The sequence below is a fragment of the Apteryx rowi genome, unplaced genomic scaffold, assembly GCF_003343035.1.
Source record: "Apteryx rowi isolate R43461 unplaced genomic scaffold, aptRow1 scaffold_17, whole genome shotgun sequence".
In the NCBI taxonomy this organism is placed as follows: Eukaryota; Metazoa; Chordata; class Aves; order Apterygiformes; family Apterygidae; genus Apteryx; species Apteryx rowi.
The window spans coordinates 5,563,214-5,584,102 of record NW_020447974.1 but is presented as its reverse complement, the minus strand read 5'-3'; the positions used below and the strand labels follow the sequence as shown (position 1 = coordinate 5,584,102).

The 20,889-nt window shown below is 47.1% G+C and overlaps 2 protein-coding genes across 2 annotated transcripts in view; one reads left to right on the top strand and one right to left on the bottom strand.

The window, feature by feature from the left end:
• The window catches only part of PEX11A (peroxisomal biogenesis factor 11 alpha), a 4,400-nt gene extending 3,322 nt beyond the window's left edge, over positions 1 to 1,078 (bottom strand). The window contains exon 1 of the mRNA XM_026060617.1: positions 939 to 1,078. Within this exon, the coding sequence (XP_025916402.1) occupies positions 939 to 1,078 (140 nt within the window). The remainder of the gene's footprint in view (positions 1 to 938) is intronic.
• A 59-nt stretch (positions 1,079 to 1,137) lies between these two features.
• WDR93 (WD repeat domain 93) lies at positions 1,138 to 13,977 on the top strand. Its single transcript, XM_026060691.1, has 15 exons — positions 1,138 to 1,296; positions 2,080 to 2,275; positions 2,934 to 2,998; positions 3,851 to 3,929; positions 4,984 to 5,039; positions 5,480 to 5,518; positions 6,578 to 6,665; positions 7,357 to 7,534; positions 7,762 to 7,802; positions 8,233 to 8,319; positions 9,767 to 9,983; positions 10,678 to 10,738; positions 11,502 to 11,658; positions 12,122 to 12,302; positions 13,857 to 13,977. The coding sequence occupies exons 1-15, from the start codon at positions 1,138 to 1,140 to the stop codon at positions 13,975 to 13,977; spliced, it is 1,725 nt and encodes a 574-aa protein (XP_025916476.1).
• The last annotated feature ends 6,912 nt before the right edge of the window (positions 13,978 to 20,889 follow it).

The following is a 20,889-nucleotide window of genomic DNA, read 5'->3' as shown; positions in this document are numbered from 1 at the left end:
CCGGAGACGGCGGGAACCCTCCGCCGCGGCGCTCGTTTCCGGCCGGGCGGCGCGGCGCGGCGCGGCGCTCCGCCGTTGCCATGGCGACCGACAACATTCGGGGGGCAGGTGAGGGGCGGGCAGCGCGGTGTCCCCTTTAAAGCCTTCCCCCGGCGCGGGCCGCTGCCCCCAGGGGGCGCCCTCGGGGCCGGGGGCGGTTGGGGCCCCGCAGYCGCCGGGCAGGGGGCCGGGGGGGCCCTTGGCGTTTGGGCCGTGCTGGGAAGCTCCATCCCACGGGGCCTGCTTGGCTTTTTTTGCTGTTGTTAATTTTTAGCTCTAGCTCTTAGCTCGAGGGGTCGATGGCTTTGTTCCTCCCGTTCTGAGTTAGAGTCAAAGCAGTTTGTTTCCCAGTCCTAGATTAAACTTTGTGTCAGGATAACGGCCGTGAGCCCAAAGCCTGTGGTAACCCAGGCCTTAGTGTGCTGCCTGGCCCCTAAGGATGGGGGAGCCTGTAGTTGACCTAACAACTTCCAGTGGGGTCTGAGTTTATAATTCATGGTCATGGGCACACAGTAAAAATTGAAGTTTAGAAATAAATGAAGGGCCCAATGGCTTGAAAATGCAGCCTAACTTATGGTGAAATTGCCTGTTTTCAAAATTAATTTTTTTGATTTTAATCCAGGCTGAATAAGCCTTTTAATGAAGAGCAAGCCCATGCTTACAAATATTTTGTCCTAAATTGTATACAAACTTGCACCTGAACTTTTACACTTACCTTTTCACCTGGGTGTTTAGCCTACAGGTATCTGGGTAGCAATATTCCCAGAGCAGGGCAAAAACATGAGTAATAGAAGTGGAAGTAGAAAAGAGCTATATAAAACAGGTTTGCTCTGACTGCATATACAGAAAGGAAACCTGCTTCCCTTTTAGAAATCATTAACCGTTTTTTTTTCCATTACCTCATGAATGTAGATATTGCTCGATTCCTTGGTCTTCTGCATCTACTGTGATTACTGCATCTGTGGTGTGTTCTGCATCTGGAAAGGCAGAAAGATGCCAGTGTATATCCGGAAGCATCCTTTGGAGATTCCTCCACCATCTGAAAAGGACTGGTTAAAGGATGATGAGGAAAACTTCTTCCTGCAGGATCCCGATCAAATGCTTGATGTGTTGCCTCAGCCTTTCAGGATGATCAACAAACTGGTGATGCTGGTGTTTGAGAATGCTATGGAAATCATTGAAAGAAGAGAGACACTCCAAGAAGCGCAAAAAGTGAAAGTCCAGGCCACAAAATGCTTTCCCACAGCTGAATTCCAGGTAAAGAGTCCCTCGCAGCAGAGATGGCACTAATTACCTTAGCAGTTTTTCTTGAGAATATCCATTCAGTTGATTTTTACATCCTTCCCTTCATCACCTTCCTCAGTATCCACTGCCGTCTCACCTGATTCATTTCAAAAGGCTGCAGCTTCCAAGCTCGTTTGACAGGTTTTGCTTCCCACCCATCTATCACACCTCTCTGAAAAGAGAGAAGCAGATATTAAACAGTACTAAATTTGCCTTCTGCTTCTCAGGCTAGCTCCACCCTTGTTTGCTGAGGAGAAGGTAATTAATCAGTAGCATGTAAATGGACAAGCTCAGCTTTGTGTCATGATGATACCTGGCAGCAGAAAGCGGCTACTTTGGGGTCTTGTGGGGGTCTTCCGGGCAGAAGGGCTGCACTGCCTTCTCCATCTGTCTGCAGAGGTATCTGGAAGGCAGGTATCCAGGAGGCAGAGCATGTCTGCTAGCATTCTGCATTTGCCTCAAATGCTCAGCATCCTCTTGCACGTTGTTGGCCCTTGAAGCCCCTTCTGTTTATCAGAAGGGGAAGGGTGGGAGCAGACTTTCTCATTCCTGACACAGACCAATCTCTGTGATGGGAGATGAGACACCTTCACCCTCAACCACTTCCCCAGTGCTCTTCTGATGAAAGTTTATGCAAAATTTTTTCCCTTGTAGAGTAAATCACTGTTTACTGTTAGTGAAAGGTTAGGAGTGTGGCTGATGCATCCCCCACTGGGGAAGTGGCTAGGTACACTCATCTCTTCCTTTTCTTGGTAGGTGACAGGAAGAGCCAACTGCCTTGCAATCTCTGGAAAATACATCTTTGTTGGGCTGTCTGTGGGTCTGGCTGTCTTCCAGGTGCCTGACTGTAAGCAGATCTGTGCTTGGGATGCAGCCAGGACAGAGGTTTGTGCCATCCGTGCCTCGGACTTAGGGAATGAGCACCATGCCCTGCTTGCTGTGGATGAAATGGGTTAGTGTGACTTTGATTTCCTTGAGCTACCTAGGGGATAGCTGTGCTTTGGGGCAGAAGAGTTGGCAGCTACTTTACAGAAAAGTACTAAATTAGGAGGAATGTAAGTGTGACTGACAGGTTTCTTAGAAGGCTTTATGAGGAAGGGCATTAGATAATAGGTTGTAGGGTGACCCCATGACCCTAGGGCCTTGGGATTAGTGAAGGGTGTGGGCTTGCTGTCCTTCTCTCTGGAACAGCAGGGGCGGGTGCAGAGCTGAAGCTGAGGTGCAGTAAACTTTAGCAATGCCTTGGACCAGACAAAGTATTTCTAGCCATGGGTTGCTGCTTGCTCTTTGTTTCAGCATCTGTACTTGCACAGCCCTGTGATAAATCAGGTTAGTTTGTTGATTCATCTGAAAGCTATCATTTTTTGGTGGAAATACTTTTCAAACTGGCTGGTCTGTCTTTGTGTATGGCCAACTGTTTGCCAATGCTGATATAAGGAAGGCAGTGGAAGTTCAGTGCTGGAAGCAAGGGGACATTCCTCCTTGAGCCCAGGAAAATATGTAGTCCTGTTCACTCTCCTGTACACATTGTCACGGCCATCTCCCAAGAGCTTGGCTACTGTCTGTTCACTTTCCTTTTACTACTGCTTATCTCTGTATTTCTCTTTCAGGGCTTGTCTGGCTCTTCTGCTTTCACAAGGACAGCTTCCTACTCATTAAAAACTTAAATGAGGAGGTAAGTAGTGAGTTAATTCCATAGACACTGGGCAAAAACTGCTGAGTAGCCAGTCATGATGAGTACTAATTGCCCTCCAGAAATACTCTGGTATGGGCACAGCAGCACTACAATACCAGAGAGCCATTCACTGAGCCAGGAGAGCACAGGCAGTGCGACTATGTGACATACACCCCATGTTATTGCCAAAGTCGTCTCTGAATGCAGGCATCCTAGAGTTATATTGCAGCAAAAGTACCTCCTGGAGGTCCCTGAGTGCTGTCGTTTGTGACCCAATGGAATGAGTCTTCCTTTATTCAGGGAAGTGATTTCCAGAGCTGATGGCTCTCCTCTAAGAACACAAAGTGTAAATCAAAAAGTGTAAAGTAAGTAAGTATAAATCAAAGTGTAAATCCCTTTCCCAGTCTCCAAGGCCTTGTCTGGTGTTAAATTCTTCTGGTGTCTGCTTTTTCTTTGCCCTTTTCTGGGATCAAGCCAGAGCACTAAATACTTCCCACTTATCTTTCTCCATTATGCAGTTCTGCATCTGCTGAAGCTTCCATGCCCTTTTGAAGGACAACCTGAGGCAGGACCTGCACTAAGCACCTCTGAGACACTTGCATAGGGCACACAAGTAGCATTGCTGGCCACTAGACTTTCCTGCCAACTCAGGGCAAACTTGAAAAACAAAACCCTAGGCACAGGGCACTTTCCTTATCTCCCTGCTCCCATGCCTATGTACTGCACACGGGATAGTTAGTCCTGTTCTCCCAGCAGTCTGTCTTGCCTTCACCCATCTGAGAACTGTTTAAAGTCATGCAGCTCTCTAAATCAGTAACCCTGCTCTGATGCCAGCCCTCTTTTCTTTGGCAGGAGGATATCAGCAAGCGAAGTACTTGTGTGGAGGTGGTGCTTTCTCAGGGAGGTGATTACGCAGGAGTCCTGCTGCAAGGCAAGTGCAGGAGCCTGGTGTATTGGATCACAGCTGTTGCATTCTAGCGGAGGGGCCAGCAGCTGACGTTTTAAAAATATTGTGTGTGTTCTGGGTTCCCAGGGATCCTATTCCTAAACCACCTAATCCTTTCCTCCAGCTTAGAGGGCGACTGCTGCCACTCCCTGTCCTTTCCAAAACACCTGGTATGGATCAGCACTGATCCCAAGTCAGCTGACTGGAACTGGACAGTGCAATTCTCAAGGCTCCCAGAAGGCTCAGTGAAAGCAGGTTTTCCTCTTTCTAGAAGTACCAGCCTCAGTTCTTCATCTGATTCACAAGGACTCACTTTTACACTGGAAATATACAGACCTGAGGAACTTTCTCTGCAGACACAAGCCAGAGAGCATAGACACAGTCTCTAAAAACACAGCAACAAACTCTCCTTGCTGTAGTACTCTTCTGTTTCAGGGCAGCTGCCTTTGTCAGCCCGTTTGCTGCTAGTAGATTTTCTAGACCCCACGTTTGTTGGAACCTGCCTGGCCATACGCTGAGACTGAGATATGTAGCATCCACAGAGAGTAAGTGTGAGGTCACTTTCTACCTTACATCAGTGTCTATAGGTCAAATTCTCTGACAAAGTCACTCCATGGAATTTATTTGAGGTCCATGGATATTGGACTGCAAGCGGCTGAGCTGGAGGCTGTGATGTCAGTCTTGGATTCTAGCATGTGAAACCTTAAGTGGGAGGAGATGTGGGCTGCATGGAGAGCAAAGGGATTTTATATTTCAAAAGGAACACAAATCTTGTCTTAAGGATGCAAGAGCTGCTTGCCTGAAAGACCTTTCCTCCTTATTTCCAATTACTCAACACAGTTTCCAAATGCAGGCAAAACAGAAGCTTGGCTGGAGATCTACCGATTGCCTAAGGATTCCTGGCTGAAGGAGAGAGAAAATAGCCCAGGAGCTGCAGCAGGGTTGGCTTTCAGGGAGAGGAGGTCAAGCCAGGCATCTATGGTACAAAATAGTTCTGTTTTYCACTGTGCTGTTTTCTCTTGTACCCTTTTGCTTACAGGTCTTTCTTCATCCCTTGCTCCTGCAGACAGTGACAGCAAGATTCAGGCTGAACAAGTCTGTCAGCCCAGGGGGATAGCATATGTTTCTGCAGTTTCTACAGCTGCCCATCCCACATTTCACAAGGGCTTCATGTTTATTGGGACATGTTGCCTCTCCCAAGACAGGCTTTCCAAGGAGGTTCCTTTGGTCCTGGGGCTAGCTCTTCTGCTGTCCCTCCCTGAAACAGCCAGCTCCTTTCCCAGCAGTATTGCCCCATCTGAGGCCCTCTCTGCGGGTATTCCCACAGGGCTTCTGCCTTCCTTCTTATGTTACTAGGGGAGGGTGAAAGAGCCGAGTTGAGAATCAGGCCTGATATCTCCACTCGGGAGTCTGGTCCTGGCACAAGAGGAGCCTGTTGTGGTTGTAGCTGAATCCACTTGAGCAGGGTAGGGTCTCTGCCCACCCTCAGTCAGCCTGTTAGAATTAACCACTGCCCTCTTCTGTTTTTKTGGCAGAAAAGTCTGGAGCTGTATGGAGAGCGTTCTGCAGAGATGGTAACTGGCCTCAATGAATGTCCTGAGCTGCTATGGGGAATTTTAAATACTGAATCAGTACTTAACCCTCTCCCCCATCACTTTCACCCGGCCAGATCATCTCTCAACACACAGGCACTGTCTGTCTTGCACCTCCAGTTAACCCTCTATAACATCTGTCTCAGTTCTTCCTTTCTTTAGCAGACTTTCCTGGGAATTTAAGAGGGAGTTGCTACTCAGCCCTGTCTCTGTGCCAGTCAAATCCCCCTTAAATTGGCCAAGCCAAAAGTAAACAAACACCCAGGCCTTCCCTCTTTGCTGATCTCCTGTGCTCATATAAAGTATCCAAGTTCCTGCCTCTTCCTTCTCAGCCATGCTGCACTGCTTAGCCTGACCCTTCTCGTTTAGCCAAGTCCCTGGTGTCAGTGTGTGGGTGTGGGGAGGGGACACCAGTACAGGTCCCTGGTAGGATTATCCAGTCCCGGCCAGGCACACAAGTGATCTACTGCCCTGGACCCTTTGAAGTCAAATCTGGTTCATGTATTCTACAACACTCTGCAACCCTTAGTCCTCCCCTGCCCCTGCCCAAGGACTAAAGCCTTCCTGTGCCCCACCCAGGCCTGTGCTACAACAAGAGGCATTTGGGAGATCAGGGAGATCTGAAGTGGAGCCTATGCAGAGCACAAAGTGTGTGAGAAGGGGAGCCTTTGTAGTTTTGTTGGGGAAGTAGTGACTTCCCTCAAGCTTCTGTGTTTTGGCCTGAAGAATGAGACTAAAACCAGTATCTCCTAGGCAGTGTAAGCCAAGCTTTGCGTTGTCCCATGTTATTGGGACACATTGCCTCTCCCAAGACAGGCTTTCAAGGAAGTTCCTTTGGTCCCAGGACTAGCATTTCTGCTGCTTCTCCCTGAAACTGCCAGCTCCTTTTCCAGCAGTATTGCCCCATCTGAGGAGATGGGAACATCCTACTTCAGGAAACATTTGATTCACAGGAACTTCTGACAGGTGAAAACTTTCAGCATAGGGCACAACACAGCTACTGGAAAGCCAGTTCTCAGGCTGATTCTTTCTCTATTGCAGGAGTCTCCTGTGTCTGCAAACAAAGCTGATGCAAAGCTGAGTTCCCYGGTATTGCTGCTGAAAGTCAAGCCACCGAAACCTATTACAGGTCAGGGACTGTTTCTGCATGCTCACCCTGCAGCCTCTTTCAGGTGGCAAAGGAATCATGCCCTTTACATCTATAAAACAGAATAGTTCAGAAAGTTTCAGTAATGTGCTTCCTGGCCCTTTTCTGCCCCGTCTCTGTAGTTACCTATAATCCTGTAGTGGGAATTGTTTGTTACCCAGCCACCACATGATGTGCCATCCCTGTTAGCCCAAAATACTTTAGTGTGCCTGGCAGTGGATTTCATACAGCCTCGGCTTCATTGCCRCCAGAGAGGGAGCGGACTGTTTGTCTCCTAGATCCTAGCAGTCTGACAGCAATACCAGTTCTTCTCTCAGACTCCTGGATTCCTGGAACATGCTGACGCTTTAGAGAGGAAAATGGGGAGGGAGTAGACCTTGTGCTGAGGATGCTGTCAGGGAGAATGCCACAGAAAGGCAAGRTGAGCTGGATCCTCAGGTGATTTGCCCTAATCCCTGCCTTCAAATAACTGGAAAATGGGCTAGTGATACAGAAGGTTCCACAGAACGTTGTTAATGTTGAAACATTTCTACCAGTAAAATGAAATGTGGCCCTCTTCAAGACAATGCCACCCTGAAGCTGAGATGGTAGAATTGCCTCTGGGCTCTCCCATGTCTCCGTGGTGTCTGCTTCTCCCCAGGCTGTGCCTCTTTCATTTGTGTTCTCAATTCAGGAAGTATTTTTAAAAGCCCTTTGGATGCCTTGATGAAAGTGGATGATGGCAGCGTATTTGGCTTGGGGCAYAATCATCTGATCAAGGATTCCCAGTGGGAGCAGCAGGAGGCAATCTTCTGCAGCACTTATCAGGAGTATCTGGAGGCAGAGGGTGAGAGCAAGGATGAGATCRCCAGGTGAGTGGGAGCCCCAACCAGCATTTTAATCTATGAGATTTCAACACAGGGCACTTTCCAAGTGTAAATTCAAACCTCTGTCTTAGATCTCCCTCCTTCATCCCAAGGCTTCAGGGCAGGGCCAGAGCCATTCCAGGTCCTGCTGGTCTAGTTATGAAGGCCTTTCTTTTGCATATATTTCTTATTTCTCTTTTCAGACATGCTACCTTTCATTTTCTCCCACCTAGCCGGATCCTACAGGTGGGACCTGAAATAAAACTACAGCCAGGTAATCCAAATGGGTAGGAAGAAGGTGTTAACCTGTGAAACTCGTTGCTGCATAGCACTGAGCTTCAGTTATAGCTTAATGGCTCTGGCTTGGTTTGGCTAAATATATTCTATCTTCAAGGACATAAGCCTGGATAAAAATGCCAGCCCTCATATGCAAGTCAGTCACCAGTGTGCAGTCAAACAAACTTAGCTCCATAGTAAAAAGAGGAGGGGGCACATAGGCAAGGAAAAAGTCACTAAGAAAGGGGGGGGTTGTTCGTATTTTAGGTTCTGTGTGAGCAGAGTTCRGATAAGTCCTGTCAGGGAAACCTTGAGAGCTCCCATACGCTGAGATCTCCTCCCAGTATTTCCTAATGGGGTTTTGGAGTTGCTGGATTGCTGCCTGTGTCCCCTGATCTCCTTTTTTGTTATGCCCTCCCCATTTCCAGCTGTTCCAGCTGGCATCAGTGTGCACTGGGATGGAAGTCACAATCTCTGCTTGTATTCGCTTAACCGTCCACTCAAGGAGAAAGTAGGTAAGCAGAAGGAACCAAACAGGGCTTGTTTTGCAAACTTGTGACCAGAGGCTTCCACGTTAACCAGTGTGGCAGGGAAGTTCCCAGCTGCTCACAAAGGTCTCACCCAGCATCACCTGCTACTGTTAATCTGCCCTTTTCATAGCTGTGTGTATAGGAGGGGATCTTCCTTTTTCCCCGGCAGGCTTTTGTGAATTTTCCTTAGCTTTTAGATTTAGTCATTCACTGCAACACAGTGCCCACAAGCTGGTGGGAGGGAGGGGAACCAGGCCCAGACTAGAGGGGGCTATTACCTTAAGTAGATATAGTGTAGAGGCTGGAAGGGGTTGGCCATAAGTTTAACAGTGTAGGTGGAGTCTTGCTTTCCCTAGCAGGGCACTCTGTGGGGATACTCAAGAGGCCAGTGATTGTCACTCAGACAGATCTTAATGATTCAAGGAATCAGGGAGGAGAGCTGCCCTGTATCTTGTGGGTTAGGCTTGCATTCTGACTGCAGGGCTCCATGCTTTGTGTGCTGGCACTATCTTCAWTGAAGCCAGCCTAGTAGGAGACCCCAGGATGGTGTGTGCTGTACTGGGAAACAGGAAGCTGCCACAATGAGAGAACACTGTCTTCTTACAGTCAAGCCTTCTCCTGTCCTGCTGTTTAGATGCTGATCTGAAGCCTGATGTTGTATGGCCGTGTGCAGCTCCAGTTGCATGCTCAGCTGTCAGTTCCTGCTGCAGGTACCTGGCACTGGCATGTGAAGATGCAACAATAACTATTTGGGATCAACACCTAGGTGAGCTTGTGCTTTGGTCCTGTCCATTGGGATCACAGTAGATTGCTCCCTTCTCTAGGAGTTTGAGGCTATGAGTGAGTGTGAACAGGGGATTGCCAATCAGTTTACAAACAAATCTTCCAAGTCTTCAGACTTATTTGTTCACAGGATGCTTGGCCAGCTGTTGCCATCATGGCAACATGACTGTCCTAGCCCTGACAGAACCATTCCCATTCACAGCAGTGCAGGACCTATGAACTGCTGTTCAGTGAGGACTGACTCCTGTCTCATCCTGAGGCTGTGGGACAGTTACTTCTTTCCAACTGCAGCCTCAGGTCATCTTTGAGATACGGCGTCACAGTCCACGCTGCCATCAATGCTAGTGTCACCCTGTCCATGCAGGGGTTCTCCTGGCAGAAGAATCTTCCCTTTCCATCAGGACTGAGCAGGCCATAGACCAAATCAAATCCCCTGAGGTTCCTGGGAGGAAGCTGAGAAGGCTTCTAACTGCACTGTAGCCAGAGAAGTGCAGACAAAATGAAGGACCTTTCTGGGTCCTGGCTAAGCCTATAAAGGTTCCACATCCCTGGTGAAGCTTTCCTTGGATAAACTGCCTGTTCTTTTCTTCCCAAACTACTGCCTTGGGGTTTTTTTGTTTTTTTTTTATTCTTTCTTCTGCATCCTCAGGATACCCACTGACTGTGACTGCCCTTCCAGAGGAACATGTCATCCGTAGTGTGCACTTCCTGCAGAGTGCTGCAGCTGCCAGTGACCAGACACCTTACCTTGGTACAGATCCTGCCTATCCCATTGTGCAGCTTCTAGTGCTGTGTACGGATGGGTCTCTCTACCTGGTGAGAGCACCCAGGGCTGGGAAGTCCAGCATCATGCTCCTGGCAGACAGGTGAGGTTGACTCTCGTAGCCCTCACTCCAGCCAAAGAAACTGTGTAGTATAGTGGTCAGGGCCAGCAAGGATCCCCAAATCTCCATGGGGTGGAAAACTCCCCTGCTGCATTTGCCCAGGTATCTCTGCCATGCAGCAACAAGCATGGCTTTACTAGTGGTCAGTCCTAGTGCTGAAATCTAATGGCTGTGCCAAAGTTAAGGGTGTTCCTGGGTTCTCCTATGCATTAGGACACARGCTCATACCACTGCTCTGGACCCCTGCCAGACCCCTACCAGCTGTCCAGGACACCTTTTTGTTCTCTCTTCTCTTCTTGCCAGAATAGCTTGCACCTGCAAGTCAGAATAGGCTTTTCCTGTCATCTTTCTATCAAATTTCTGTTCACTCATCCCCTTGCTTTGAGAAGGGCCGGCTCTGGGGAATCTGCTGCTGCTCTGGGAACTATGGCTTTATGCCTCTATGGCAGACAGGGGATTTGCACCTCCTATCTAGTTCCTAGGCAGTTATGCACAGGGACAGGCTTTGGGGGTCACTGCTTCTGAGGGGGAGCAGGCCCTGTCTCCATAAGGAAGTGGCTTGGTTGAACCTCGTGCCAGCCCCTGTGCCAGACACTGCCATTGTCATTATTACAGTGTCTCAGTGACATGCCAGGTCTACATGAAACAGTGCCATTAGCTTGAGTCTCTTTTACAGACCTGAGGATCCAAAACTTGCCATCAGTACAGTGGCACCTGTCCTGGCCTTCCCCAGCACAGTAAGTATTGCTGCCAGCCTCCCTTAAGAGCATAAGAAGAGCTAAACTGGGTGAGAGCATGGGTCCATCTGGCCCAGGGTCCTATTTCCAGTARTGACTGTAACTGAGTGTCTAGAAGATTAAGAACAGGGCAAGCAGATATAGTACAGCCCCCACATCCTTTTCCAGCCTCCATTTTCTCCTCAAGGGCTTCCAGCCACAGTTACAAGTCTGTTTGCATGTGGTAACTCCCAAAGGATTTCTCTTCTATGATCTAATTCAGTCTCCACTTGCATCGGTGTCCTCTAATGGTTGCTGAGGTGGGAGACACTGGAGGCCCTCCTGCAGGTGGATAGGTCCAAGTGCAAAGATGAGGGTCCAGTAATGAAACTTCAGGCGTCAGGGTCAAATATGAGAGAGCTTCATGGTGAAGAGAAGCTGAAAACTCAACTCCAGTCAGACGTTTCAAATGGCTTCAGAAAATTTTCTGGCATGGGAGGAAAAGGACTARAACCCCCTTGCCAGAGCCAGTCAGTGCAGAAGGCTGGATCTAGTTCAGCTATAACTTGCCCATCCCAATCCCAACCACAACCTGCAGCAATTCCAGGTCAAGTTTCCTGCGCAACCTGTTCTTGATCTTCTGTGGCCCTACAGCTACAGAGCAGGCAAAGGAAACAACATCACAGTCAGRGACATCAAGTTCTGGATACCATTCCCTGCCCTTTTGAGGAAATGCTGTTCACCCTTCTTATATCCCCCTCTAAGTGTCAACTTGCTGTTTCAGGCCCTGGTCTTCTCCTGGGATGGCACAGTGTCCCTGATGGACACTGCCACATCACACATTATTTGCTACTTCAAGACCCCACCCTCTCATGCTGTTGCATCCCCCTGGCAACCAGTGTTCACTGTGGATACTGCAGATCAGTGCCTGATCCTTCRAGGTGGGTAGTAAGATGCAAAGTGGGATTGTGCAGTCAAGTGGCAGTGAGAGGGCAGAGGGGACTGGGCTGTGTTTCTTGGCAAGTGTGTTCCGCAGGCAAGTTTCTAGGAAGGGGAAGTGCCAGTTTATGCAGCATGACTGGTGAGTTAATTGGGAGGCTACAGGAACTGCTCAGGCCTGATTTGCCTTTATATATTGGTACATTTCTGCTCACAGCCCTGTTGTGATCTCCAGGGAACTGCTCAAGGCAGCCTGCTGGTCATCCTTGCCTGAGACAGGATTCATATAGGGGAGCAGGACTGGGAAAGATCCCCAACTTGGGGACTGCTCTTTTCCCTCCTGGTGAGCTTGGAATAATTTTGGATACAAGGTCGTTGGGTTCAGCTCTGCACTGATCCTTGATTGTTCTTTTCATTGGRTGACTCCTGATGAAATAGCCCACTGTTCTTGTCTCTTCTGTCCAGGAGATAAGCAGCAACAGGCAGATGTGTTGGCACAGAGCAGAGCAAGTCACAGCTCCATCTTCTTTTTTGACTTCAACTCTTACCTGCTGAAGGAGTCTTTCCCAAAGGAAATGGATTTGCCTCTCAAATCCTTACAGGACCTGCCATGGTTTGAGAGATGTAATATTTTCTTACATGATTGGTAAGATTTTCCTGCTGGTGCATCAGGATAGTTATAAGTTGAGATGTTGCTCAGGTTCATGCAAGGTCTTACCCTGGAGCCCTAGGTTCTTCTATGCACTGACAGATATGTATGTCTGGGTAAGGCTGATATTCAGCTAGCTGGATCCCTGCTAGCTGCCCACAATACTTGGTCCTTCTTCCTCCCCCTTCTGTCTGTCCCAGAATAAGTTGCAGCTTCAGGTCAGGATGCATGGGGCAAGCCTGTTGTTCCAGGTAGCGAGAGCCTGCTAGTTCTCATATGCTTTTGTGCAACCCAGATTGTGCAAGGCCATCAGGGAATATAATCTTCACTTAAGTGCCTCCTTTCTTTTGGGCCCATAGACAGACAGAGCTKGGATCTCTTTGCACCTTGTTCCTCCTTTCTATTACAGGCATACCTCAGAGATATTGTGGGTTTGGTTCCAGACCACCACCATAAAGCGAATATCGCAAAAAAGCAAGTCACATGAATTTTTTGGTTTCTCAGTGCATATAAAAGTTATGTTTACACTATACTGTAGTCTATTAAGTGTACAATAGCATTATGTCTAAAAAAAAAATGTACAAAATGTTACAAAGACACGAAGTGAGCACATGCTGTTGGAAAAATGGTGCCAACAGACTTGCTCAACGCAGGGTTGCCACAAACCTTCAATTTGTAAAAAACGCAATATCTGCAAAGCGCAATAAAGTGAAGCACAATAAAACGAGGTATGCCTGTACTAGATTTGCTTGATTTATAAGTAGACTTGTGCTGGTGATTTCTCAGTTTAAGAAGGCCCCTGGCACCCTCCTGCCGAGGTTGCAGTGTGATCTGTGCCTAGCTGATGCTTTGAGTTCATGCTGTCACTAGATGGCAATGTGGCATCTCTTATTAGGTGACTTTTTCCTTGAAGTACTTCTTTTGGCAACCTGAAGCCAGATCCATGTCAATGACGTTCTGTTCAGTCTTATCCCTAGGCTTTAATTCTTCGATTTGAAGTGGAGCAGGTAGATGCAGGAATGACCAAAGTGTCATATTACCCACTAGCCTTCACCAACCCCTTGTTTCTAGGGCAAATCCTGTGGTGCTGGCTAGTTAAGGGCAGAAAAGCTTCATCCTATGCCATTCTGTCCTTTCTTCTCATAAAGCTGGGGACAAGACTGTTGTCAACCTCATAACAGCAAAACTGTGGAGACATCACCTCCAGGGGTACCTTGCTCCCTGGCTRCTGAAAGCTAAAAGCAGAGAAGGGAGTTACTAGCAATCCATAGCACGTGCCCTACTTCTGACCAGACAACAGCAGTGAGACCTGTGTCTACAGAGGCTAACAGGCAAGGAGAAATATGGAGGTCACCATTGACAAGAGCACATTAGTGCTGAGTAGCATGGAATAAATTGCTGGACCTTTCAGACACAAGAAATTGGAACCGCTTAATTTGCGGTGAGCCCCAGGGACCCTTGGGGAGCCAGGCTAGGGCTGCTTGAGCATTAAGGGGGATGGCAGAGGCAATGGCAGAGACTGTTCTAACACCTTCTTTTTCCCCTTATTAGGCAGCAGAGCCTGCTGGGATTCGGGGATCAGATGCCTGAGTGCTGGAGCCGGCTTCAGGCACATGCAGCTGCCATGGACAAAGAGAGAGAGGAAAAAGTGAGGGGACAGCAGAAGCCATAGACAACCTTACATCCTGAGGGCTAGGCTCTTTGCTATTACAGTACTGCAGACCAATGGCCCAGGACTGACACCTGAACACCAACTCTGTGCAAGTCCTGCTGTTTTCCAGCCTGGAGCAATTTGTCGTCTGGACTAGCTCCCTGCCTGCTACTCACACCTGCTGCTCTGCGATAGGATCTGCACCCTGCTTTTCTTACCTAACCCTCAGCCTGTTCCAGCAGGGATCAGCTCCTCCTCATCAGAAACAAACACAACATATGGGACAGTCTTGAGGTAGGAAAGGCTTCTCGCCAAGGTGGCAGGCCCAACACTTATGTGGTTCAGTTAAGGATTTGCACTGGATTTTTGAGTCTTCCCAAAAACCTGGAGCATCAGAGCAACACGGTATGTTACAATGTCCCTCCTTAATAAAACTTTTTGTCTAGTGCGTCTCCTGCGCTTCACAGGACTGGCACTTTACCAGACTTGGATGCCCTGTCTTTGTCTTTGCATTCACCAGTGTGTCTCATCTTCTGCTCTGACCCAGATGGGCAGGCAGCAGCATACTTGTGTTTAGCAAGAGACCTGGTCCTTTTAAACCAGGCAGCAAGTCAGTCATGAGGCTGGCATCACCCAGAGCATAGCAGGGCCAAGCAGCAGTGATGCTGCAAAGTATGTCAGGACCCATCCAACCTATTCCTCAGTCTAGCTGTTTCTTTTGACTTCAAAGTAGGAAGCTTTGGGGCAAGACTATGTAGGAATTATAGTCTGGACACAGGCAGTCAGTCTCACTGATTAAGGTTAGGCTAGAACCAGTGTCAGAGCCAAGTATTGATGTCACTGAGGAGCTGGGCAGAAACTTGGGTGCCCAGAGAAGTCATGGGCTGTGCTGAGCCAAGACAGTCCAGAAGCATGACCAGCACACTGGTCAAAGGCCAAAAAGCTACAGACAGCACAGGAGAAGGAACAGACAGGGGTAATGTAAGGCCAAGCGTCCATGTCTGGAAGAAGAACCAAATACAATGCCACTGAACTGGTGTTGACTGCTTCCATCTATGGGCAAGGGTGAGCTGTATTTGTCTCAGTTCTCCCTCTGGTGAGTCCTCCCAATGGTTCAGCAAAGCATCACTACAGAGTGCAGGCATTCAGCACAGTTTGAGCTATGTAGACTCTCCTATGCCAATGTCCCATTTCATTTTTTTCATAGGAAATTGTCTTGCTCTGGATCGAGATTTGATGAGAGGTCTCAGCTCATCTTCTGGAAAGTGAAGGCAACCTAGTCTGTTGTAGAGGTAGGAAACAAGAGAAACATTACACTTGTTTCATAGTTTCAGATGCTTGGATTTCTTCTGGAGAAGTACAAGCTATTTGAATTTAAACCCTCCACTTGCTACCTTTGTGAAGGGCTCTGTGGGCCATGGCAGTCCTTTGTGCTATCACTTTTCATCTGCCACAGATTACAACTCCATAGCTCATCTAATTGTTCTGTACATTGATAGTGGGTTGTATGAGCACTCACCATCTGCTTCAGTGCAAAGTCAGGCTGGCTAACTCAAACCACCTTTAATGCCTATTTAAACTGAGCCACCTGGTTTAGCACTAACTGTGGTGATTTAAGAAACAATGGACCTTCTGCCATAACTGGACACAAGGGATTACTCTGGGCAGGAATTCCTATTCCTGCATTGCTTCCCATGCTGCAGAGAGTTAACACAACAAATATACAGCCCCTTGAATGGCACTTGGTATAATCCTTRCTGTTTGTCTAAATGTAAAGATCTGGGAGAACTATGTGCTTTGATCTTAACCTATCTGCTTTCCATCCAGAAGAGGAGTAGGGCTTGTCCAGCAACTGAAGAAGAGGCAGGACAGGATCTGCTCACAGAATCACAGAATTGTTGAGGCTGGAAGGGACCTTTGGAGATCATCTAGTCCAACCCCCCCTACTCAAGCAAGGTTACTAAGGGTGGGTTGTCCAGGACCATGTCCAGACAGCTTTTGAATATCTCCAAAGATGGAGATGCTCTAACTGCTAGAGCAGCTACATGTACTGTGGATCCACCAGTTTGTGTATTCATCTCAAGATGTGCTTGTTTGTTTGCAGTTTGAATTTGCTGTAAAAACCTAATCATGTGCTTGGCCAAGATAACCAGAAGCTGACAGGCTCCACAGGGAAAGGAAAACAACAAGCAGCTGCAGGAGGCTGATGAAGGGCCTTTGCTTTTACTCATGACTTCAGCAGGGGACCATTTGTCTCCTGCTTCTTTGAAGGACTACAGAAAAATTGGTATGATCAGCATGTTGACATGTGCATTGGTGATGGAGCTGTGTGCTGAGCTTCACAGCCCATTCTGGAGAGGATCAGAGGCTTATTGCTTATTCCAAAGATGATACCCTTTCCAGCCATTTTTTTCCTTCCTAGTCACTCAGTGAGCCCTAGGCAGCCATAGGCCTAARCCAGTTTGAGCTAATGCTGCTGCTGGAAATTATAGAAAGACCTTGAGAGGTATCATAATATCACCATCAAAAGGTGAAACTGTTAGTTTCAGCGGGGCCAAGTTCTGGCTCAGTGACAAGTTCAGTGAACTCAAAGGTGCTACCTGGGTATAATAAGAGCAATTTGGCTCTGTAATTGAGAGGAACAACAACAAAATAGTAGTGAATTAAAAAGGATTGTGTGAGTGCAGGAACAGGAGCTCAAAAATCCACAGAGAGGCGCTCGAGCAGCATCATTCCAGTGGAGCCAGGTTACTGCCCAGCCATGCAGAGATGGTTTCTGTGGGAGAGGAGGCTGGTTTTTAATCTCACTAAATTATCTGCTATTCTTTGCAAGAAGCCAAATGTCATCCTACCTCTTTGTGTGCTTGCTTGTGCTTTGGAAGTAGAGGAAGTCAGAAGCTGATCTGATAACATTCCCCTACTGAGGGCCAGCAAAGGTTAGGGCTGTTTGGGTAAGCCATATCCTTACTGTTGGAAGGAGCATGGACCTTTGAACAGCTGAAGCATGGTGTGCTCTGTGGGCTGCACTCCTTGCCTCTGTATTGCCAATCTTGGAACAGCTGTATCCCATAGTGCCTCACTACATACCCCTTGCACCCATCCTGAGGAGGACTCTGCAAAGACCTGCGTGTCCTATTTGGTCCATGTAATGTCACTGCAAGGCACTCTGGGGGACACAGTAGTGACCAGGGCAGGATGATTCCAGCAAGCGTGCTTGTTCTGTTTGCCCTGAGAGTAGGGGCACACTGTTGTGAAGGGGCAACCCAGGGCCAAGCTTCCTCCCCTGCTGTGCTTTAAAGGTTGTCCCTGAGCACAAACTTGTATCTAGATCTACGGGAACCAGCTACTGCATCCCATTCCTAATGGTTCAGATGGCTCTCACTGTCCAGTCTAATGTCATCTCATTACCTCTAAAGCCAGTTCCCTGTACCAGGCTACAGTTTCTCTTCCCTCAGGTCCAGGCTATAGCTGAAGAGTTGTGCTGTTCAGTCAAGCTATACTGTAACTCTTTTAATCTCCCCTAATGCTTGTGCCAGACATCTCAGTCTAGTTTAAGTTTGGGTTTCTGCAAACCCCTTTGAGTTCGTCCTTGTTCTTGGTGTTGCTCTGTCTAGAACCTGACATGGTATTTTATGTGCAGCCTCTCCTGGGGCATGGGGAGCCTGGTTCAGCTTTTATATCTGATCTTACAAGAGAAGGACCATTGGCTTGAACAGGAAATTGGCCATGTTTTTGAGGCCAAAATACAGAAAAATTACTTGAGCYTCACTGATGATGTTAGATCATCAGAGGTGAGAGATTTGCATCATTACTAGTGTGATGCTATGTGTGTTTTGGCTGCAGATTTACAGGCACTCTGCATAGCTGAAGGCAGCAGAACTTGGGCTGTGAAAACCTACATCCTTCATAGGTCAAGCAACAGGGCTGTGCTGTAGCCCAGCAGACTGGTAGTGCAGCAGGGGAGGATTTGTCATTACAAGAGCCAGGCCTTCACAGGCGCACACCTCCATGCAGTGGCATGCATTGGCTCGGCCCCAGGGGAGTCCATCCTTTAAGAGGAGGGGAAGGGGAATGACTCGCRTCACTGCAGGGCTGCTGATTGTGCAGGAGGGAACGTATAGTATCTGAATGGCAAACTGGCCTGGGCTGCCGAGTGTGAAACACTTGTATGGAGTTGAGCTGGTCAGACTGAATAGCTCAGATGCACAGATGTTAGAAAGTTTGCATCAGCCCAACTGAGCAAACAACAATTCTCCCGTGTGCAAAGGATCTAACTATTGTTGCCCTGGGATTGGGGGGAGAGGGGATAAGTATGTTGTGTAGGGGGTTTGCACAGGAAATGGCGCTCTGTGTAGGGGGAAACCCCACATAGAAGCATGAGGAAGAAACAATAATTAAGCAAGGAAGAAGAACTTGCCAGGTTACAATCCTGACCTTACAACCTGTTATAGTATAATACTGCACAACGTTGCAGAGTAAACAYGGGTAGAGGATGTTTCTGAATTAGTCCTTTTTAAAACACAATGATCTTCTAGAAACATCTGGTATCCTAATTTTAAATTGCCCGTCATACTTCATCACAGCCTGTGGTAAATTGTTCCAGTTGTTAAACTACTTGTGTTGTTCAAATTTGCACCCTGTTTCTAACCTGAATAGTTCAAGTTCCAGCTTCCAGTCATCAGATCTTGTTAGATCTTTGGGAGGCAGAAGAGCCTACCTGATTCATGGGCAAGGATTTTCAAGTTATGTATGTGTGCAAAGAAGACACAGGGATACTAAGCAGTTCTTAGTCCCCATGATGGAGCAGACAAAGTAGTGGGTCTAAACTGCAGTAAAGAGGTTTAGGTTAGGAGTGAGGGAAAAACTTATGGTGGTTCTGAGGAAGCATTAGCATAGTTGTCTGGGGAGCTGTGTGAAGCCTCCATCCATGGAAGTAATCTTGATCAAACAAACATCCATCAGGAAAGACATAGAATAGATGCTGCCTTGGCCAGGGAGATTCACTTAATATGCAGAGATCTCTTGAGCTTTTTCTAGCCTACATTTCCTGTGCTTCTAAATTTCTAGAAGTAAAATGGTCTGGGTTCCTGAAGCCTTCCCCAAATGTTCTACGTTTGGATCTTGTGAGTCTCCATGAAGGCTATAGCATACTTTTGGTGTGGTGGAGGAAATTCCTGCACAATTCCTGGTGCAGTGTAGAGAGGCAACAGGACAGTGGGTGGGACAGAGAGACTAACAGATTCGCAGTGGCCCAGATGATAGGAATTAAATGCTCAGTTCCATTACCAGTAGCTTTTGCTCTTTATGGATCTTCCATTTGACAGGCTCCTGGCAGAGACTGCTGCGGTGATGGTGGATTAGACAGGATTAAACAGATCTGCCACTTCAGTAGCTCGCACCCTTCACATTACTTCCGTGCAGTGAGTAGGTCGGGGATACTATGGTTTTGTCTTTTTTTCCCCTCTCCTGGTGCTGCTTCTGTGGAAGTTCATATTTCARCAATTCATTTTCTTAAAAATATTTTCTGCTAAAAGCAGTACTAGAGATACCTTGGCATGGGTATCTGTTTGTAAAGGCTGAATCGTGTTGATCAGCATTGCAGACAAGCACCCTTCCTGCAGGTCAAATCAGGCCTAGTGCTGCTGAGTGGAGTAACAAAGGGTCTAGCAGGTGTGAGTGATAAAAGAAGGAAGCTCAGAGTAATTTTGCTGTGCTATGATCACTTCAATAAGTGGCTGTATTTTTCTTCAAGTGCACATTACCACTGTTGTAAATCATGTTGTAAATCATCATTCCTCAGGGATCAGAGGGACTGAGGTTATTTACTTGTAGGAACCCGAGTGAACAGATAGACTTGCGCGTTTCCTCTACAAAATGAGTCTGAATCAAAAGCTTTCCTCTGTATGTATTCCACCTCTTGAAAACCCACATCACATCTTCATCTGGGTTTTTACCCTTAGATGTCTCTATGACCATGCTGGTTCTAACCTGATAGATTTGGGAGGGAAATGTGAAGCCTAACTCATTTTGGCTACCCATTCAGCTTGTGCGCTTTCATTTGAGTCAATCTTAACAACAGTTTCTTCTACTGAATACATTAGGGCAGTCTCATTACAACATAATTATTTTGTTGAAAGACACATGCATCTTGTTCCCTCATTCCATAGCTTCCTGAGGAAAAACGCTAATATAGTTTGCAGTTTGATTATCATTGTGGTGACAATGGTTTTCCCATTTAACTTTGAATTTGCTTTCATTCTTTAGGCACAAAGCAACTGTTAGAGCCTCTCTTCCTCTTTCAGAGATGGCATCCTGCAGTTATGACATATTAGCAAGACACTGGGGTAACAAAACAGGCACAAAAGGTATATACTGAAATGTAGTGGATTGTTGGTAAAAGATAAGACAATTAATGCTTTCAGCTGTTGCAGCTCAAAAAAAGGACATACCCCCTCACCCAAAGGTAGATCAAGCACTGTTATGAATTCTTAAAGCCTCTTTAGAGAATTTAAATGCATCTTCTAGCTTTAGACTGTGGACTCACATAGCATTCCAGCAATAATATTTTCCCAAGGATGAACTGTTCCTGAACAGAATGCTCACTGAAGTAAGTGCATTTCATATGAGAGGAATTTCAAATTAGCAGGAGCTTATGGTTAGATAGGTAAGTAAATCTGATGGAAAGTTGACTTTTTTTTTTCTCCAGACTTCTTGTAGAAATGCTCATGTAAAGATATCTTCAAATTTTGAATACAAGCCCAAGATGTTTCACTTTCCTTCATACCCTAATCAGAGGGGTCAAGTGAAAGAATAAGAATTCCAAAGAAGCAGTATTTATTTATGTTTTTGTTTTTCCTCAAAGGGATAAAGCAAAATGGAAATGTATCTTGGTATATATATATATAGTTTTTTCACTGTGATAGTCTCCCAACA